This window comes from Ammodytes marinus (assembly GCF_949987685.1).
Source record: "Ammodytes marinus genome assembly, chromosome: 15".
Lineage (NCBI taxonomy): Eukaryota > Metazoa > Chordata > Actinopteri > Uranoscopiformes > Ammodytidae > Ammodytes > Ammodytes marinus.
The window spans coordinates 18,672,735-18,686,091 of NC_137219.1; the positions used below are offsets into that span (position 1 = coordinate 18,672,735).

General features: G+C 40.8%; 1 protein-coding gene across 3 annotated transcripts in view; it reads left to right on the forward strand.

Moving 5' to 3' along the window:
• The window catches only part of ralgapa2 (Ral GTPase activating protein catalytic subunit alpha 2), a 94,345-nt gene that overhangs the window by 32,441 nt on the left and 48,547 nt on the right, over positions 1 to 13,357 (forward strand). For 2 of the 3 annotated variants that reach the window (XM_080042440.1, XM_080042441.1), the window contains exons 11-23: positions 1,682 to 1,864; positions 3,610 to 3,744; positions 3,867 to 4,015; positions 4,176 to 4,287; positions 4,893 to 5,130; positions 6,107 to 6,289; positions 9,098 to 9,211; positions 9,907 to 9,992; positions 10,082 to 10,172; positions 10,415 to 10,588; positions 11,625 to 11,822; positions 12,607 to 12,806; positions 13,165 to 13,263. In XM_080042440.1, coding sequence (XP_079898566.1) covers positions 1,682 to 1,864; positions 3,610 to 3,744; positions 3,867 to 4,015; positions 4,176 to 4,287; positions 4,893 to 5,130; positions 6,107 to 6,289; positions 9,098 to 9,211; positions 9,907 to 9,992; positions 10,082 to 10,172; positions 10,415 to 10,588; positions 11,625 to 11,822; positions 12,607 to 12,806; positions 13,165 to 13,263 — 1,962 coding nt within the window. The remainder of the gene's footprint in view (positions 1 to 1,681; positions 1,865 to 3,609; positions 3,745 to 3,866; positions 4,016 to 4,175; positions 4,288 to 4,892; positions 5,131 to 6,106; positions 6,290 to 9,097; positions 9,212 to 9,906; positions 9,993 to 10,081; positions 10,173 to 10,414; positions 10,589 to 11,624; positions 11,823 to 12,606; positions 12,807 to 13,164; positions 13,264 to 13,357) is intronic. The other variant, XM_080042442.1, reaches the window with a different exon arrangement.

The following is a 13,357-nucleotide window of genomic DNA, read 5'->3' on the forward strand; positions in this document are numbered from 1 at the left end:
GATCTTGCCTCATGCTTTTATATCCCACGCATACTGGTTGTTTTCATACGGAGGCTTCAACACTCCAAATCTCGGCCGGATGTTGTAGACATCCAGGTATTTTTTAAGCATACCCAATCTGACCACAAGAATTAGGACATCCTAAAAAAAAAAATTCTACCATACTCACTAGCAGAACGTATGGGTAATGGAAATCAGGGTAAAAGTCTTAATTTGATTATGATATAAAGATTAATTCAATTATACCTCCCTTTTGGGTCATGATTCTAATGCAGACTAGCTGCAAACACTGTGATAACGTGTACTCTGGTGCCCTCTTCTGGCCATTTGCAAGCATAACTTAAATATCTTTCCCACTACCCAGTCTACCTTCCAACTGTGTTAACTTTCTGCTACCATCCATGGTGTTAGCGGGTCGGTTTCGACCAGTAAAAACCATTATCTATCATCCAGTTTGTTTCTCATCTCTTGGTTACCTTGTTAGGCTTCCTTATCCATGAAAATATTGTTTTTAATATTTTTGGTGTAGGAGACTGGGCCTTTTTTTTTTGTCAGTATGCGCCTCAATTTCAATAAAAAAAAATTGTAAAATGAACCTCAAGAGAATCATATAAATAAATATTTGGTTGTTGTGTTACCTGAGCATTACTGAGGGGTATGAGAACACATTTCTTAACTAAATTTGTTTTATTTATTTATTCATATTAATATTATTGACCTTTTTAACATCTATGGTGTTACTGGTCAATTACGACCCATAAATATTTATTTCAGAAAACAGCAAAAAAAACTTTTATTTCAGCATTATACAAACACACAATGAAACACAGAACAAGTCACAACAAAGAATATAGATTTGTAAGGTCAAATAAACAACAACCAATCAACAAATCAAACCAATCGAAATCAATTACTAGTTCCAAAACTAGTAAAAAAAACAGAGTAAAAGTCTCTGTGTGCATATGTTTGCTTGTGTGTTCAGATGTGTGGCAAAGAGCAACACTTTCAGTGTTCTTTGCAGAAATATTTCTTGCAGGTAAAGCACAATACTTTTATCTTTCTGTCCTTAGTGCTTCGGCAGACCTGACACCTCTTATTTTTATAATCAGGTGGCCATTTTCACCAAAAACATGATCCAGAACTTGACTCACTGTATATCTCCTCATTTTTTAATACTGCAAATAGGAGATGTGCACTCTGCAAGTCACCAACTCTATACTGAATTGACCTCACATGTCTGGATATGCCTGTCTGTTTGTTTCGCTTTTATGCAGGTATAAGGGCAAAAAAAGTCAAAATGAGAACCTCCCCAGAGCTCACATGATTGGGAGAGGAGCTGACTGTCATTGTGTTGGCTGACAGTGCACTTATGATTTAAATTTTGGCTCTAGTTATTGTTTTTTACATCTAATTCTATAACCGGGTCGAAAACGACCCTAACACCACCAGTGTTATAATTTCCACCAGAGCATTTTATAATTAAGTGAAACATTTTTAATTTTTTTTATTTTGTTGAAATAGAGGTTCCTGACAAAGTCAAGAAATCTTGATGCAATAAACAAAATGTAAGTGGTTCTTTTTGCATTTGAAAACCAAAACGGGTCGGTAGCGACCCTAACACGAGAGGAAGGTTAAAACAACTGTTATAATTCAAATAAAAGTCAATGTTCTCCCTCCCAAGGCCTTCCTGCTGCCGTCCTGCGAGGCTTCAGCAACCAGGAAGGTGATCAAAGTGTACAGGACGTGGATCCTGCAGGAGAAGCCCGGCTTCATGACGGAGCCGGACAAATCCACCCCGAGAGAGGAAGTGGATGCCAGCTCTGAACAGACACTCAGCACAGAGGCTAACAGCATGCACGTACAGGTGAAACCTCTGAGACAGGACAGCCTATTAGAAAAGGTTGTCCGAGCGTACATACCTACTAATCTTTTGATTTACCATTATATGGTAACAATAGTATTCACATTCTAACAAGACATATATATATGCACATCGATGAAGTATCCTGGTTTGGATTTTTTTTCAAATAATGTATGCATTATTTACTATAACAAATCTCTTATTTAATTTTTTTATTTAATACAGGGACAGTGCATATTATCAAACATTTCTGTCAATATGCCAGAATTAGCCAGAAGGCTATTTTTCATCTGCAGTCCCTAGACCGATGGTAAAAAGTCACCCTCAAAGAAAATAAAGTTACACATTTACATAACACAACATATCTATAGTAAAACGTACTATTAAAAAGTAAGTAAAGTAAAAAGTACTATTAAGCTAAAATAATAAAAACACAGCAGAGCAACAATCAGACAACAGCAGGCAATGACATGAACTGGTTAATGGTAATGTAGACAGCTCTGGTTATCAATGAGCCATTTCTTTAACTGGAATTTAAATGACCTATATGTGTTCAGATTTCTGATGGCTATGGGGGTGAGGTTCCACTCAGTAGCTGCACGAACAGAGAAAGAAGTATGGCCAAATACACTCGCCCTAAAAGGGATAATACAATCTCCCCTCGCTGAACTTCTAGTTCTGCTGTGATCAGCTGTTTGGATGTTGACAAACTGATGGAGCGGAGGGGATGATAAACCGTGAATGATTTTATAGACAAGACATAGATTTGAATATTTGACCATGTTTTCCCAGTTGAGTAATCTGTGCTTTTGTAATATTGGACAATGATGAAATCTACAAGGTTTCTTGTCCAGGATTTTAACAGTTCGTTTGTAAAGTGATTGTATAGGTTTCAGGGATGTAACAGTAGCTTGTGACCAAATGGGTAAACAGTAAGTGATGTGTGAGAAAATCATAGAGTGCATGAACATTTTTGCTGCCTCTATAGACATTTGATGGCGAATGTGTCTAAAGTTCCTGAGGTTGAATTTGATTCGATTACAGACCCTTTTTACATGTGATGTAAATGACAACTTTGAATCAATTAAAACTCCCAGATATTTATATTCGGACACAATCTGCAGCCTTTCCCCTGAAACCAAAACATTCGCCTCAACATTGACATGTCTGTGGGACTTGGTGAAGAACATTGCTACTGTTTTTGAAGTGTTCAACTGAAGGCAGGATTGCTTCAACCAAGCTGAGATAGTAACCATAGCGTTAGTGAGCTTCTCTGCCACTTGAGAGATATTACTACCATGGACATAGACTACAGTGTCATCAGCATACATCTGCACAGAAACATCAGAACAGACCGACGGAAGGTCGTTTATATAAAGTGAATATAAATCTTATCTTGTAAGTAATGTGAGCAGCAGCAACTGATCAGCACACATATAAGAAATATAGTTTGTTAATAGTATACATATTATTTTCAAGTTTTACTTTTGTGGCAGTTAGAAATGTATTAGAATTGTATTTGTTGAAAATACAGAAATTGTATTACATGACAACACCTATAAATCACATCATAAGCTAGAACACACCCACCATGTTGGTCTCAAATCAGCATGGGACAAACGTATTAAGACATTATGAGGTTTATTCTTAACAAACAAGCAAGTCTTTTTTTCTACCATGAGTATTGTATGTAATATCTCAGCTTATGTGAACTGACCTGTTGACTGCCCTGCCTTGTCTTCTACCAGGCGATAGAGAGTCATGGCCACAAACGGTCGTCCAGCTGGGGGAGGACCTACTCCTTCAGCAGCGCCATCAATCGGGGCTTTCTCACTGAGGGTCAGAACAGGGACGTCAAGGCTGGTATCCAGCCAACACTACAGGTCTGTGTCTATGTTCAGAGGTGTGTTTTGATCTGTTAGGTGATTAGAATCAGCATTACTTCCAGTATGCACTGTTATGCTGCTCAACTCTACTGGGTCTTCATGCACCTATATGTGTGTAGGTGTTCCTGACCAACTCATCCAACGTGTTCCTGTTGGAGCCATGCCAGGATGTACCCAAACTACTGGATAACCAGGTGGAGGTGTGCAAGGGTGTTCTCAGCATCTACAGGCACATGATCATGGAGCACACCATGAATACACAGACATGGTTAGTGAGATATTCAAATACACATGGACATTTTCTTTCAAGTTATTCCTTAATACCGCTCAAATTTCCTCTGATTTCAATGAGTGATTTTTTTTTGTCACTTTTTCTTTTTTTGTTGTTGTTGTTGGTTAACACCATCTCTGATGTCTGTATTCTACAGGGAGCAGATGCTGCAGGTACTGCTGAGGATCACAGAGGCAGTGATGAAGAGGCCACAGGAAAACCAAAGAAAAGACAGCTTTGCAGAAAGTTTAGCATCTATACTTTTTAGGGTATGTCTACTTATTTTTACATTAACTGCTATTATGGGCTCTTTATTCATGTCGGGGGAGAGTGTGAATATGTCATTATTCCTACTCTTGATACTCTCTTCCTGTAGTACACTGTAACTACAGAACATTAAATGTTTATAATACCATGCAATTTCTTTAATGAGTAACAAGGCCATGCAAGGAAAATGATTTGCATAGCAAACTCTGATGCAATTGAAAGTGCTTTACATAGTAAAAACAATAGGCGGTAAATGCATGAACAAACAGAAACCTATTACAATTAAAAATGGTACCAAAATATAAAAACACATAAGAATAAGACGATTAAAAATGACTGCCACATATTGTTTCTCAGGAACTTATATGTACTCGGTGTGTGTGTGTGTGTGTGTGTGTGTGTGTCTGTGTCTGTGTCTGTGTCTGTGTGTGTGCGTCGAATGAATCGGTTGTTGACGAAAAGGCAAAGTGACACTATGCCGGATCAGATGCATCAGTGTGAGAATTCTGCCACTGTCACCCTTAATCAGGGACCGGAATTCACAGTCTGTCAATGCTACCTCCACATCTCTCTCTCTCTCCCTGTCTCATCCCCTTCGTTTCTCCAGACCATCATTGTGGCGTGGGTGCGAGCCAACCTGTGCGTGTTTATCTCGCGGGAGCTGTGGGACGAGCTGCTGGCGGTGCTGTCTTCTCTGACCTGCTGGGAGGAGCTGGTGACAGAGTGGGCCAGCATCATGGACTCACTGACGGCTGTGCTGGCACGCTCCGTCTACGGCCTGGACATGGCCAGCCTGCCTCTGGACAAACTCAGTGAACAGAAGGAGAAGAAGCAGAGAGGACGTGGTGAGAGGGGGAGGGAAAGAAATGGGTTTGGGTGAAAAGAGGATTTAAATGGGCTTTTTCGAAGGATCATTCTAGTTACTTTAAAGTATAAGAATGTTGTTCAGTGATTCAGTGTTCTAAAATAAAGTAAAGTATGGGTGCTGTATTTGAATGTTAAGTACTACAGAGCTTCTACCTAAAGAGAACCTGGCTTGGTCAAAATAACATGTGGGCATAAATCGCAACTAACTCGTACAGATGAACAGGTGGACATACACTTACACATCTGTAACGAATTTTCAGAATTGATGTTAAACTAATTATTTGTATATCATGATTCCTGCTGACATGGATGTGGCCTTTTTAAAAACAGTATTTAGTAATTTTATTGATTAGTCAAAGGCCCAAAAAATGAATTGTCAATCATATAATATCAATTGATTGACTATCCGTTATTTCAAGTGAAAAAGTTTAATATCACTTCTTCCAGCTTTTCCAATGTGAAGATATGGATGTTTTTTCTGTTTTGTGTCATTGTAAACTGAATACGTTTTGGGTTTTTCGAATGCTGGCTTTAATAAACGCCTATGACATATAAACTGCCCATCTTCTTACTACCACTGGTGGTCGCCAAAGTCAGTGATGTTCAGATCGTACCCATCAGAGCTACTGTGCAGTTCATTGTGAGATCATGCTAATTCATCGGATAAAATAATAGCAACACCACAGAACAATTGTATTCAGACATTAAGATTGATGGCCACTACAGCAGCATGTTTTGGCTGTGTTTTTTTCCCCAAGGTGTTTTATTCCAAGATTTCTTTAAGGTCTGTCTGAAATATCATCAACAAAATGATCCTTTGCCTTCAATGTCAGTAAAGGTTGATGGTGCTAAATCCAATTATAACTCTGGTTATTAATAAAACATGTACAGTAATATAAAACATGTGCCGTACTGCCTCACTGATCCGCCAGTGTTCTCTTCTCTCTGTGTCAGGAGTGGTTCAGGACCCTCAGAAGGCAGCAGCAGCTGTGGCCCGATCCTTCTCACTGAGTTGGAGGAACCAAGGGGAGCAGGGCACGCCGGGGGTCCAGGAGCCCATGAGGATCCGCTCTGCCACTACGTCAGGAGCTCCCGGTGTAGAGAAAGCCCGTAACAATGTCCGCCAGAAGGCCTCCGGTAAGCACATGTAATAATAGTGGTTACAGTATGCTAGGTTACCAAAAGTAGCATTCAAAGGTGTGCCTTTTATATATACGACCTTCTGCTCATATGCACTGTTCTATATCCATTCTGTGTTAATCTTCTGGCTTTGTGTGTGGGCCAACAACACAGTGCTGATAAGCTCCTGGAGCACAGGGTTTATCAGATGTATTGACTGCGTGTGAAAGCCTTCAGACAGGTCCGTGTGTGTACCCTGGTCCAGGTGTCGTTGAAAGGCCCAGCACCAAAGACAAAAGAGGCCCAGCAGATGGCCGCCATTGTTCCCATTACATGTCACCGGCCAATGTCAACATGTTTCCATGTCAGCTCTGATGCACAATCCCCCCCGCCCCCCTTGACGGCATGTCAGAGGCCAGCTCTGGACACTCATTGTCATTAGCTCAATTCAGACACGAAGCAAACGCCCCTTATCTGATGGCAATGTGGCAGGCTAATTATAAGTTGAGCTGGAAGGCAGTAGAGTAGTAACTAGCTGCTAGTGCCTGTCTTGCTCGTCTTAATTTTGTCTAGACAGAATCTTAATGTGGAGGATAAAAGACGGAGACGATCCCTTTTTCGTTTCCTGGCCTTCCGCCTCCCCAATTACCACTTACGTTCAGAAATGATGAGCTTGTTGAGCTGGGAGCTGTATTTGTGCCTGAAGGATGAAGTGTGTGTGTGTGTGTGTGTGTGTGTGTGTGTGTGTGTGTGTGTGTGTGTGTGTGTGTTTGTGTGTTTGTGTGTTTGTGTGTGTGTGTGTGTGTGTGTGTGTGTGTGTGTGTGTGTGTGTGTCTCTGTCTGTCTGTCTGTCTGTCTGTCTGTCTGTCTGTCGGTTAGGATAAGATTTAGTGCAGGGTTCGGGGTCAGGCATTTTAGTTGTAATGGTTAATATTAGGTAAAGGGGCTAGGGGATGCATTACGTCAATGAGGGTCCTCACAGAGATAGAGGTACAAACTTGTGTGTGTGTGCGTGCGCTGACACATCTATTATGTGTCTTGTGTGCATGTTAATGCACCTATTCTGTTTATTTGTATCTGTTTGCAAGCAAAGATGGACATTAAACACAACCGCTTCAAATTCCCTTCCCTTTCTTCAGTGTAATTGGATTTCTCCCACATTGATCTTCAAAGGCCCGACAGCCCTCCTCCCTACTCCTCAAAAGAAGGCACATCAATTGCGCCGCAGTTTTTGATAGTTTCATTAAGAGTGTAATTAATGCTCATTAATATGCATAAACTGGAAGCAGTGGCAGGCTGTAGCAGAGACGACGTATCTCTCTCACTGAACGGCATCATTAAAGTGTGCTGAAAACAGAGAATAGAACTGTCCTCTTTCATTGCTCTCTTTGAGATTAAGCCTGAAGTGCTATCCAAACACAATGGCAATGCCTCCGCATTGAAAACTGTCAAAACTTGGCTCTACTTGTGCATGCAAATACAGACTAATATTGTTCTGAGATCGTGTCTTGATAATGGAGTAAAGGGATGGATATTTCATTATGGTACTCATTAAGCTTCTACAACTACAGATACCCAGTTAAACTAGCTCTCACTCACACTGCCATTGCTGGGATGGTTATCAGGTACACCTTTTACTAATTAATGTCTAAATTGTAATATTATAAGGTAATATAATTTCTATGGAAAATGGTATACATGTAGTGGGTTTGGCCTGGACACAATTAATTATTTATCTGTGTTTTGGTAAACTGTTTAGATAAAGCATCCTAGTTTAAAGATAAAATCATCCCATCCTCCAATATGTTGAATACAAAACAACTGAATACACTAATGCAGTAATGCATGCATCATGGACGAGATGCATGCTTTAATGCACTAAAGCGATACACAGTGAATGGAACTTAGCAATCAATCAAAAATTCAGTCTGAGTTAGTTTTCTGGTATAAATATTATTAACAAGCCACAGTTGGAATTTCTCCTGGAAAAATGAATTGACCACATGCAGGTCAAACTTTGGTCCTGCTGTTCTTTATTTGCTCTGCTTTCCTTATCAGGAATGTTTTTATTAATTGAAACATTCTGAGCGTTCTAAACTTTGCTGTTATTGAATACTATGTTCTTCCCTTTACTTATTTTCTCTTTCCACTCTCTTTCTCCCTGTTCCAACTTTTTCTCTTTCTGTTTCCGTGATGGAAGCTAAGCGAAGCCAGTCCATCAGCAACTGTGTTCATCTATACGAGGCTATGCCCGCTACTAAAAGTGTTCCTATGCTGCTCCACACTGTGAGCTCTTTCTTGCCTGGTATCTCTTCTGGTAACTCTGCTTGCTCTCACAGACTCTCAGGTACAGTGTTTTCTGAGAGCTGCATGTGTTTGTTTGTGTGTGTGTGTGTGTGTGTGTGTGTGTGACCTCCGCCTTGCCTTTCCATCCATCCGTCACTCTGTCATATGGCGCCACTTTCTGTGTCTGTTATTGTGACTATTTGGAGCGTAGAGGTTTGTGTTTTAAGAGGAACTTAAGACTGTCTTATGCTTACTTATAATAGAAAATAATAATAAACATATGGGGAAGCCCTGCATTGTATAGGAATCCAGTCAATAATCATCACCATTGCATGTGTGCATGTTCTAATGTTTTCAAGTGTTTATCTTGAATGTTACAATATTTTTTTACTCATATTGTGTATTTCAATCCCTAAAAATAACAAATGACACATCTAAGTGTGTTTACATTTGTCCTGTTATATTTTCTTCTTCTTTTTTTTTTTTTGGTCTTGTTGCTCTTCCTAACTATACTACGTCTTGTGTTCTCCTGTCTGTCAGATGTGGATGAGGGTCAGCTGTCAGAATGCATGCTAGAGGAGGAGCTAGAGAGCCCTCTGCCACGTAGCAGCAGCACCTCAGACATCACGCAACAGCTCTCTGACACGTTACCAGGTACATGCAGACACACAAACTCCATTTTGGTTCCCCACATTGTTCCATCTCTGATCTTTTTTTTTTTTTTTAAGATATCTTTTTTGGCATTTTTATGCTTTATTGACAGTGTAGAGACAGAGTTGAAATGGGCCAGAGAGGGGAGTGACATGCAGAGAAAGGAATCAGACCCGGGTCCGCTGCTGGCCGAGGCCCATGGGGGGGGACGCCCTACCAACTGAGCTAAGGGCGCCCCCCCATCTCTGATTTTGACTGACGTTACTCCCTTGGGAGAAGCATCAGCCTTTACAATTACATGAAGTCAAATACAATGGCAATAAATCTATAAATCAGCCTTTTAGGTTCACTTATTATTGATGACTTTGGGTCTGACAATGTAACATTTGATAAGGATCTCTCCATTTCTTTATTAAAGTGACTGGCGACCATTTATGGTAATGTTTACCACCTATAGAGAGGATGTGAGAAGAACAAGGAATTTAGGATGTATGCTCTTATGAAAATGTTTTGAATGAGCCAGAGTTTGCATTAAAGAGTAATTTATATCTCTTGTCCTTGGCCGGATGTTGAAAACTATAACAATACTTTTTGCCTATGAAACTCAAGGACATTAGGTTAGTAATAAAGCAGTACACGGTTTCTAATATTGATTTTGGTTTCTCTGCCTATTTATACGATCCCCTGCTGCACTCCAGCCCAGAAGAGAGAGCACTCCCCTACTTCCTGTGGCTCTGATAGCAGGACATCTGAGGGGAGGACAGAGAGCAATGAGCCACCAGTGGTGAGAGGAATCATCTTGTAATATAGTGTTATGTCAACGTAATGAAATAAGAAGTAGCTCTTCTCTAACGTTTGTTTTTCTATTCATAGATCCTCATCCGGCAGAGCAGCAGTCCAACTGAGACAGAGTGCAGCGCGGAGGGACAACCAATCTCTCTAAGGGCCAGGCTCAGAGAAAAAAGTTAGCGATTACATCACTAATTCTGTCTTTGACAGTGTTAATTGCTGCAATATATGTATAGCGCTGTTTTAATAGATATGTTCCACATTGAAAAAAATACATTATTTACGTATATCACACATTGAGGTATTAAATGAAAGATAAAATTTGCATGATTTAATAGTTTTCATTACAAAAACCAGTACCTTACACCTCATAAGTCTCTTTTGACAACTTTCTATGTCCTTGATCCACCCACCTAGGTGAGAGTATAAGCAGTGAGACGTCCAACGGCTACCTGAATGAAGTGGAGGTCACCTGGCAGGCCTTTGATGAGGAGGCTGATACTCAGTCCACACAGTCAGCACACATGGACGTGACAAGTGACCCCCAGAGCCAGGGCAGTCTGCTGCTCAGCCACAATGAGGCTCTAGCAGGTAGTGGGAGTGATTTTAAAAACTCACCTTGAGTCCCATAAAACAGTCTTTGACCCTATGTATTTATTCAAGGTTTGAATGATTTTTTACAATATTGCTACAGTGTTAAAAAATAATATAGGCAGCCTTTCATCTTTACATAGGCTTTACCTTTTTAAAATAGGACCAGTGTGCTGTGATCTAGACCAGGATAAATACAGGGTTAGTCATGGATCTGTGGAATAAGCCCTGTTGTGAATTCATGCAACAGTTGCTAAGCCGACAAACAAAATGCGATGTAGATGCTTTTGGGCCGCAATGAAAGGGAATTGGCCAGCGAGAAAGAAAAGCTTCTCTTTTTTTTATTCTTTCTTTTTAATATTTATTTTAGATGAATAATTTTGTTTCAGTAAAGAAAAGAGATGTGTAAATAACTATTGAAAATAACATCTCGTAGAGCAATCTCTTGTAAATATTCAGCACGAAGGAGAAACGAGTTGAAAGAGCTGAGCAGTTCTGCAGGTTCATCTGAGGTGTGTCTCTCTAGCCAGGGTTTGATAACCTTCCCCTTGATGGATTAGTCATAGTCGGGGAGAGTGAGCCAGTGAGGAAATTTGACCTGCTTGTCAGTGTCTGCTACAAAACCTCTCTGGCTAAAACCGTTTGATCTCTCAAAGGTGATGACAGCTTCTGTATTTGTGCATTGTGAATTGTGTTAAAGAAAAGAGACCTGTAGTCTGTTTGTTTAAGGCAGAATTGTAATATTTGTTAGAGGCAGTAATTTTATTTTTCTCATGTGAAAATAATCCAGATATCCCACTGCGTTAAACCCTATTTAGCTTTTAGTTTACCCCCTCTTCCTTTTCCTCATAATTTTTGATGCCGAGATTGTTATCACCACCACTCCTGCCGCCCCACCCTTGTATGTGAACTTGTGTTTGTGTTGTCCTACATTGTGTGTTCGTCCTGAAGTTGTCACTGTCCCTCCCTCCCTTTGTCCCTGTGCTCCCCTTCCTCAAACTCAATGACCCCCCCCCCCCCCTTTTTCGTTTTATAGGTCCCGGTTGTGCCCTCCTCCCTCCCCACTCTGCACCCCCGTCCTTCCACTACCACCAACACAACCAAAACCACTACCAATACCCCCCGAACCCGCCCGCCTCACCGGCCCTGCTGGTGCACACAGAGTGCCCGCGGGACTGCCCTCTGGAAGACACCATGCATCAGTCTGTTTTACACATGCCACACCACCACTTGGGTACTGCTCCTCAGCTGCTACTCATCATAAAATACCTTGGAGTCTTCATTTACCATTGACTCTCCATACTCTCATATACTTTTTCAGCCTTACCTGGACTTCCCTTTTCTTACATTCCACATATCCACGCTTGTTGGATATTTTTTTTCTTTCATTCTCCCAGATGGCAGATTCTGTTAAATGACCCAATTGAGTACATGGTATAACTACTCCTCGGAACCAAACATATCTATATCTTGATTTAATTGTGCACAAGATTTAGCTCAGAAAAATCCTTTTATTGAATGATATCTTCAGATCTGCTATCCCACACTTTCCATTTCTGTGTCATTTCCGTGCCACGATTCCCTCTACTCCTTGTCATTCTTCTACTGCCCGCTAGGTGGCACTGTCCTCCCACAATTCAACTTCATTTTGGATGATGCATGTGACTTGTGCCTGTTCGCCCAAAGTGTTTCAGTGCTTTGATCAGGTTCAGTAGACAAGCAAGATGCATCTTGGGATAAATGCACGGGGAGGCGGAGAGAAAGGATTCGGTCAACAACTGCTCAAACAATGACACGGTGGCTTTGGGGTGTTTATTTAACTTATGTTACAGACACAAGTCTCAAAATGTCAAATGCTTAAAGTCTTCTGCATTTGTTGACTGTATCTCATATCCTTTTATAGAATTACTTTGGTTCACTTTGTATTAGGTTCCTGCAGCTACAAATAAAAGTGTTACCATATCATTTGTTCACTAACCGAGACCTCCCAAAACCTCTCTCTCTCTCTGATCATGCAGACAGTAGTGAGTGTCTGGCTGATGATGATGTCAGCAGCATCATTGCCGGTGGGACCCTGACTGGTTGGCATGCCGATTCGGCCTTCGTTCTGTGGAGGAGGATTCTGGGTATTCTGGGAGATGTGAATAGCATCCGCTGCCCCAAAATCCATGCCAAGGCCTTCTCCTATCTCTATGAGCTCTGGCACAAGCTGGCAAAAGTAAGGCAGAGAGGCAAAAAAAAACTATTTACATGTGAAGCATTTTATCTCAAATGAATAAAATATTACACCCACTCTTACAAAGCTATAATTGGGCAGGATACTGAAGTACAGAACGACTTTGTATTAAACGTTGAGTGGTTGATTTAAGTGCTGTGCTTATAAAACAGGCGTTTCAGGATTCAATTATGTTGATGTAATGGTTTATTTGAGTTGCCAGGATATATGCGAACAGTTACAGCATTTGAGAACAGATGCCTTCATATAAACAGTATCCATTACTTTGTCACACAGAGAGGATAACAGAAATGATGCATCATGGTTATGTTTCTGACTGAAAGTGAACGTGTCATTACAGATCCGGGACAATCTCGGGATCAGTGTGGACAACCAGTCGTCGCCTCCCCAGCCTGCCTTCATCCCTCCTCTTCGAATGCTGGCCTCTTGGCTCTTTAAGGTCTAAACACCACATAGGCGCAGCTGACAACAGTCTCCATGATTAGATACTTGGAGGCATAAAATGAAACAACATTTTGTTTTGTTTTTAATTG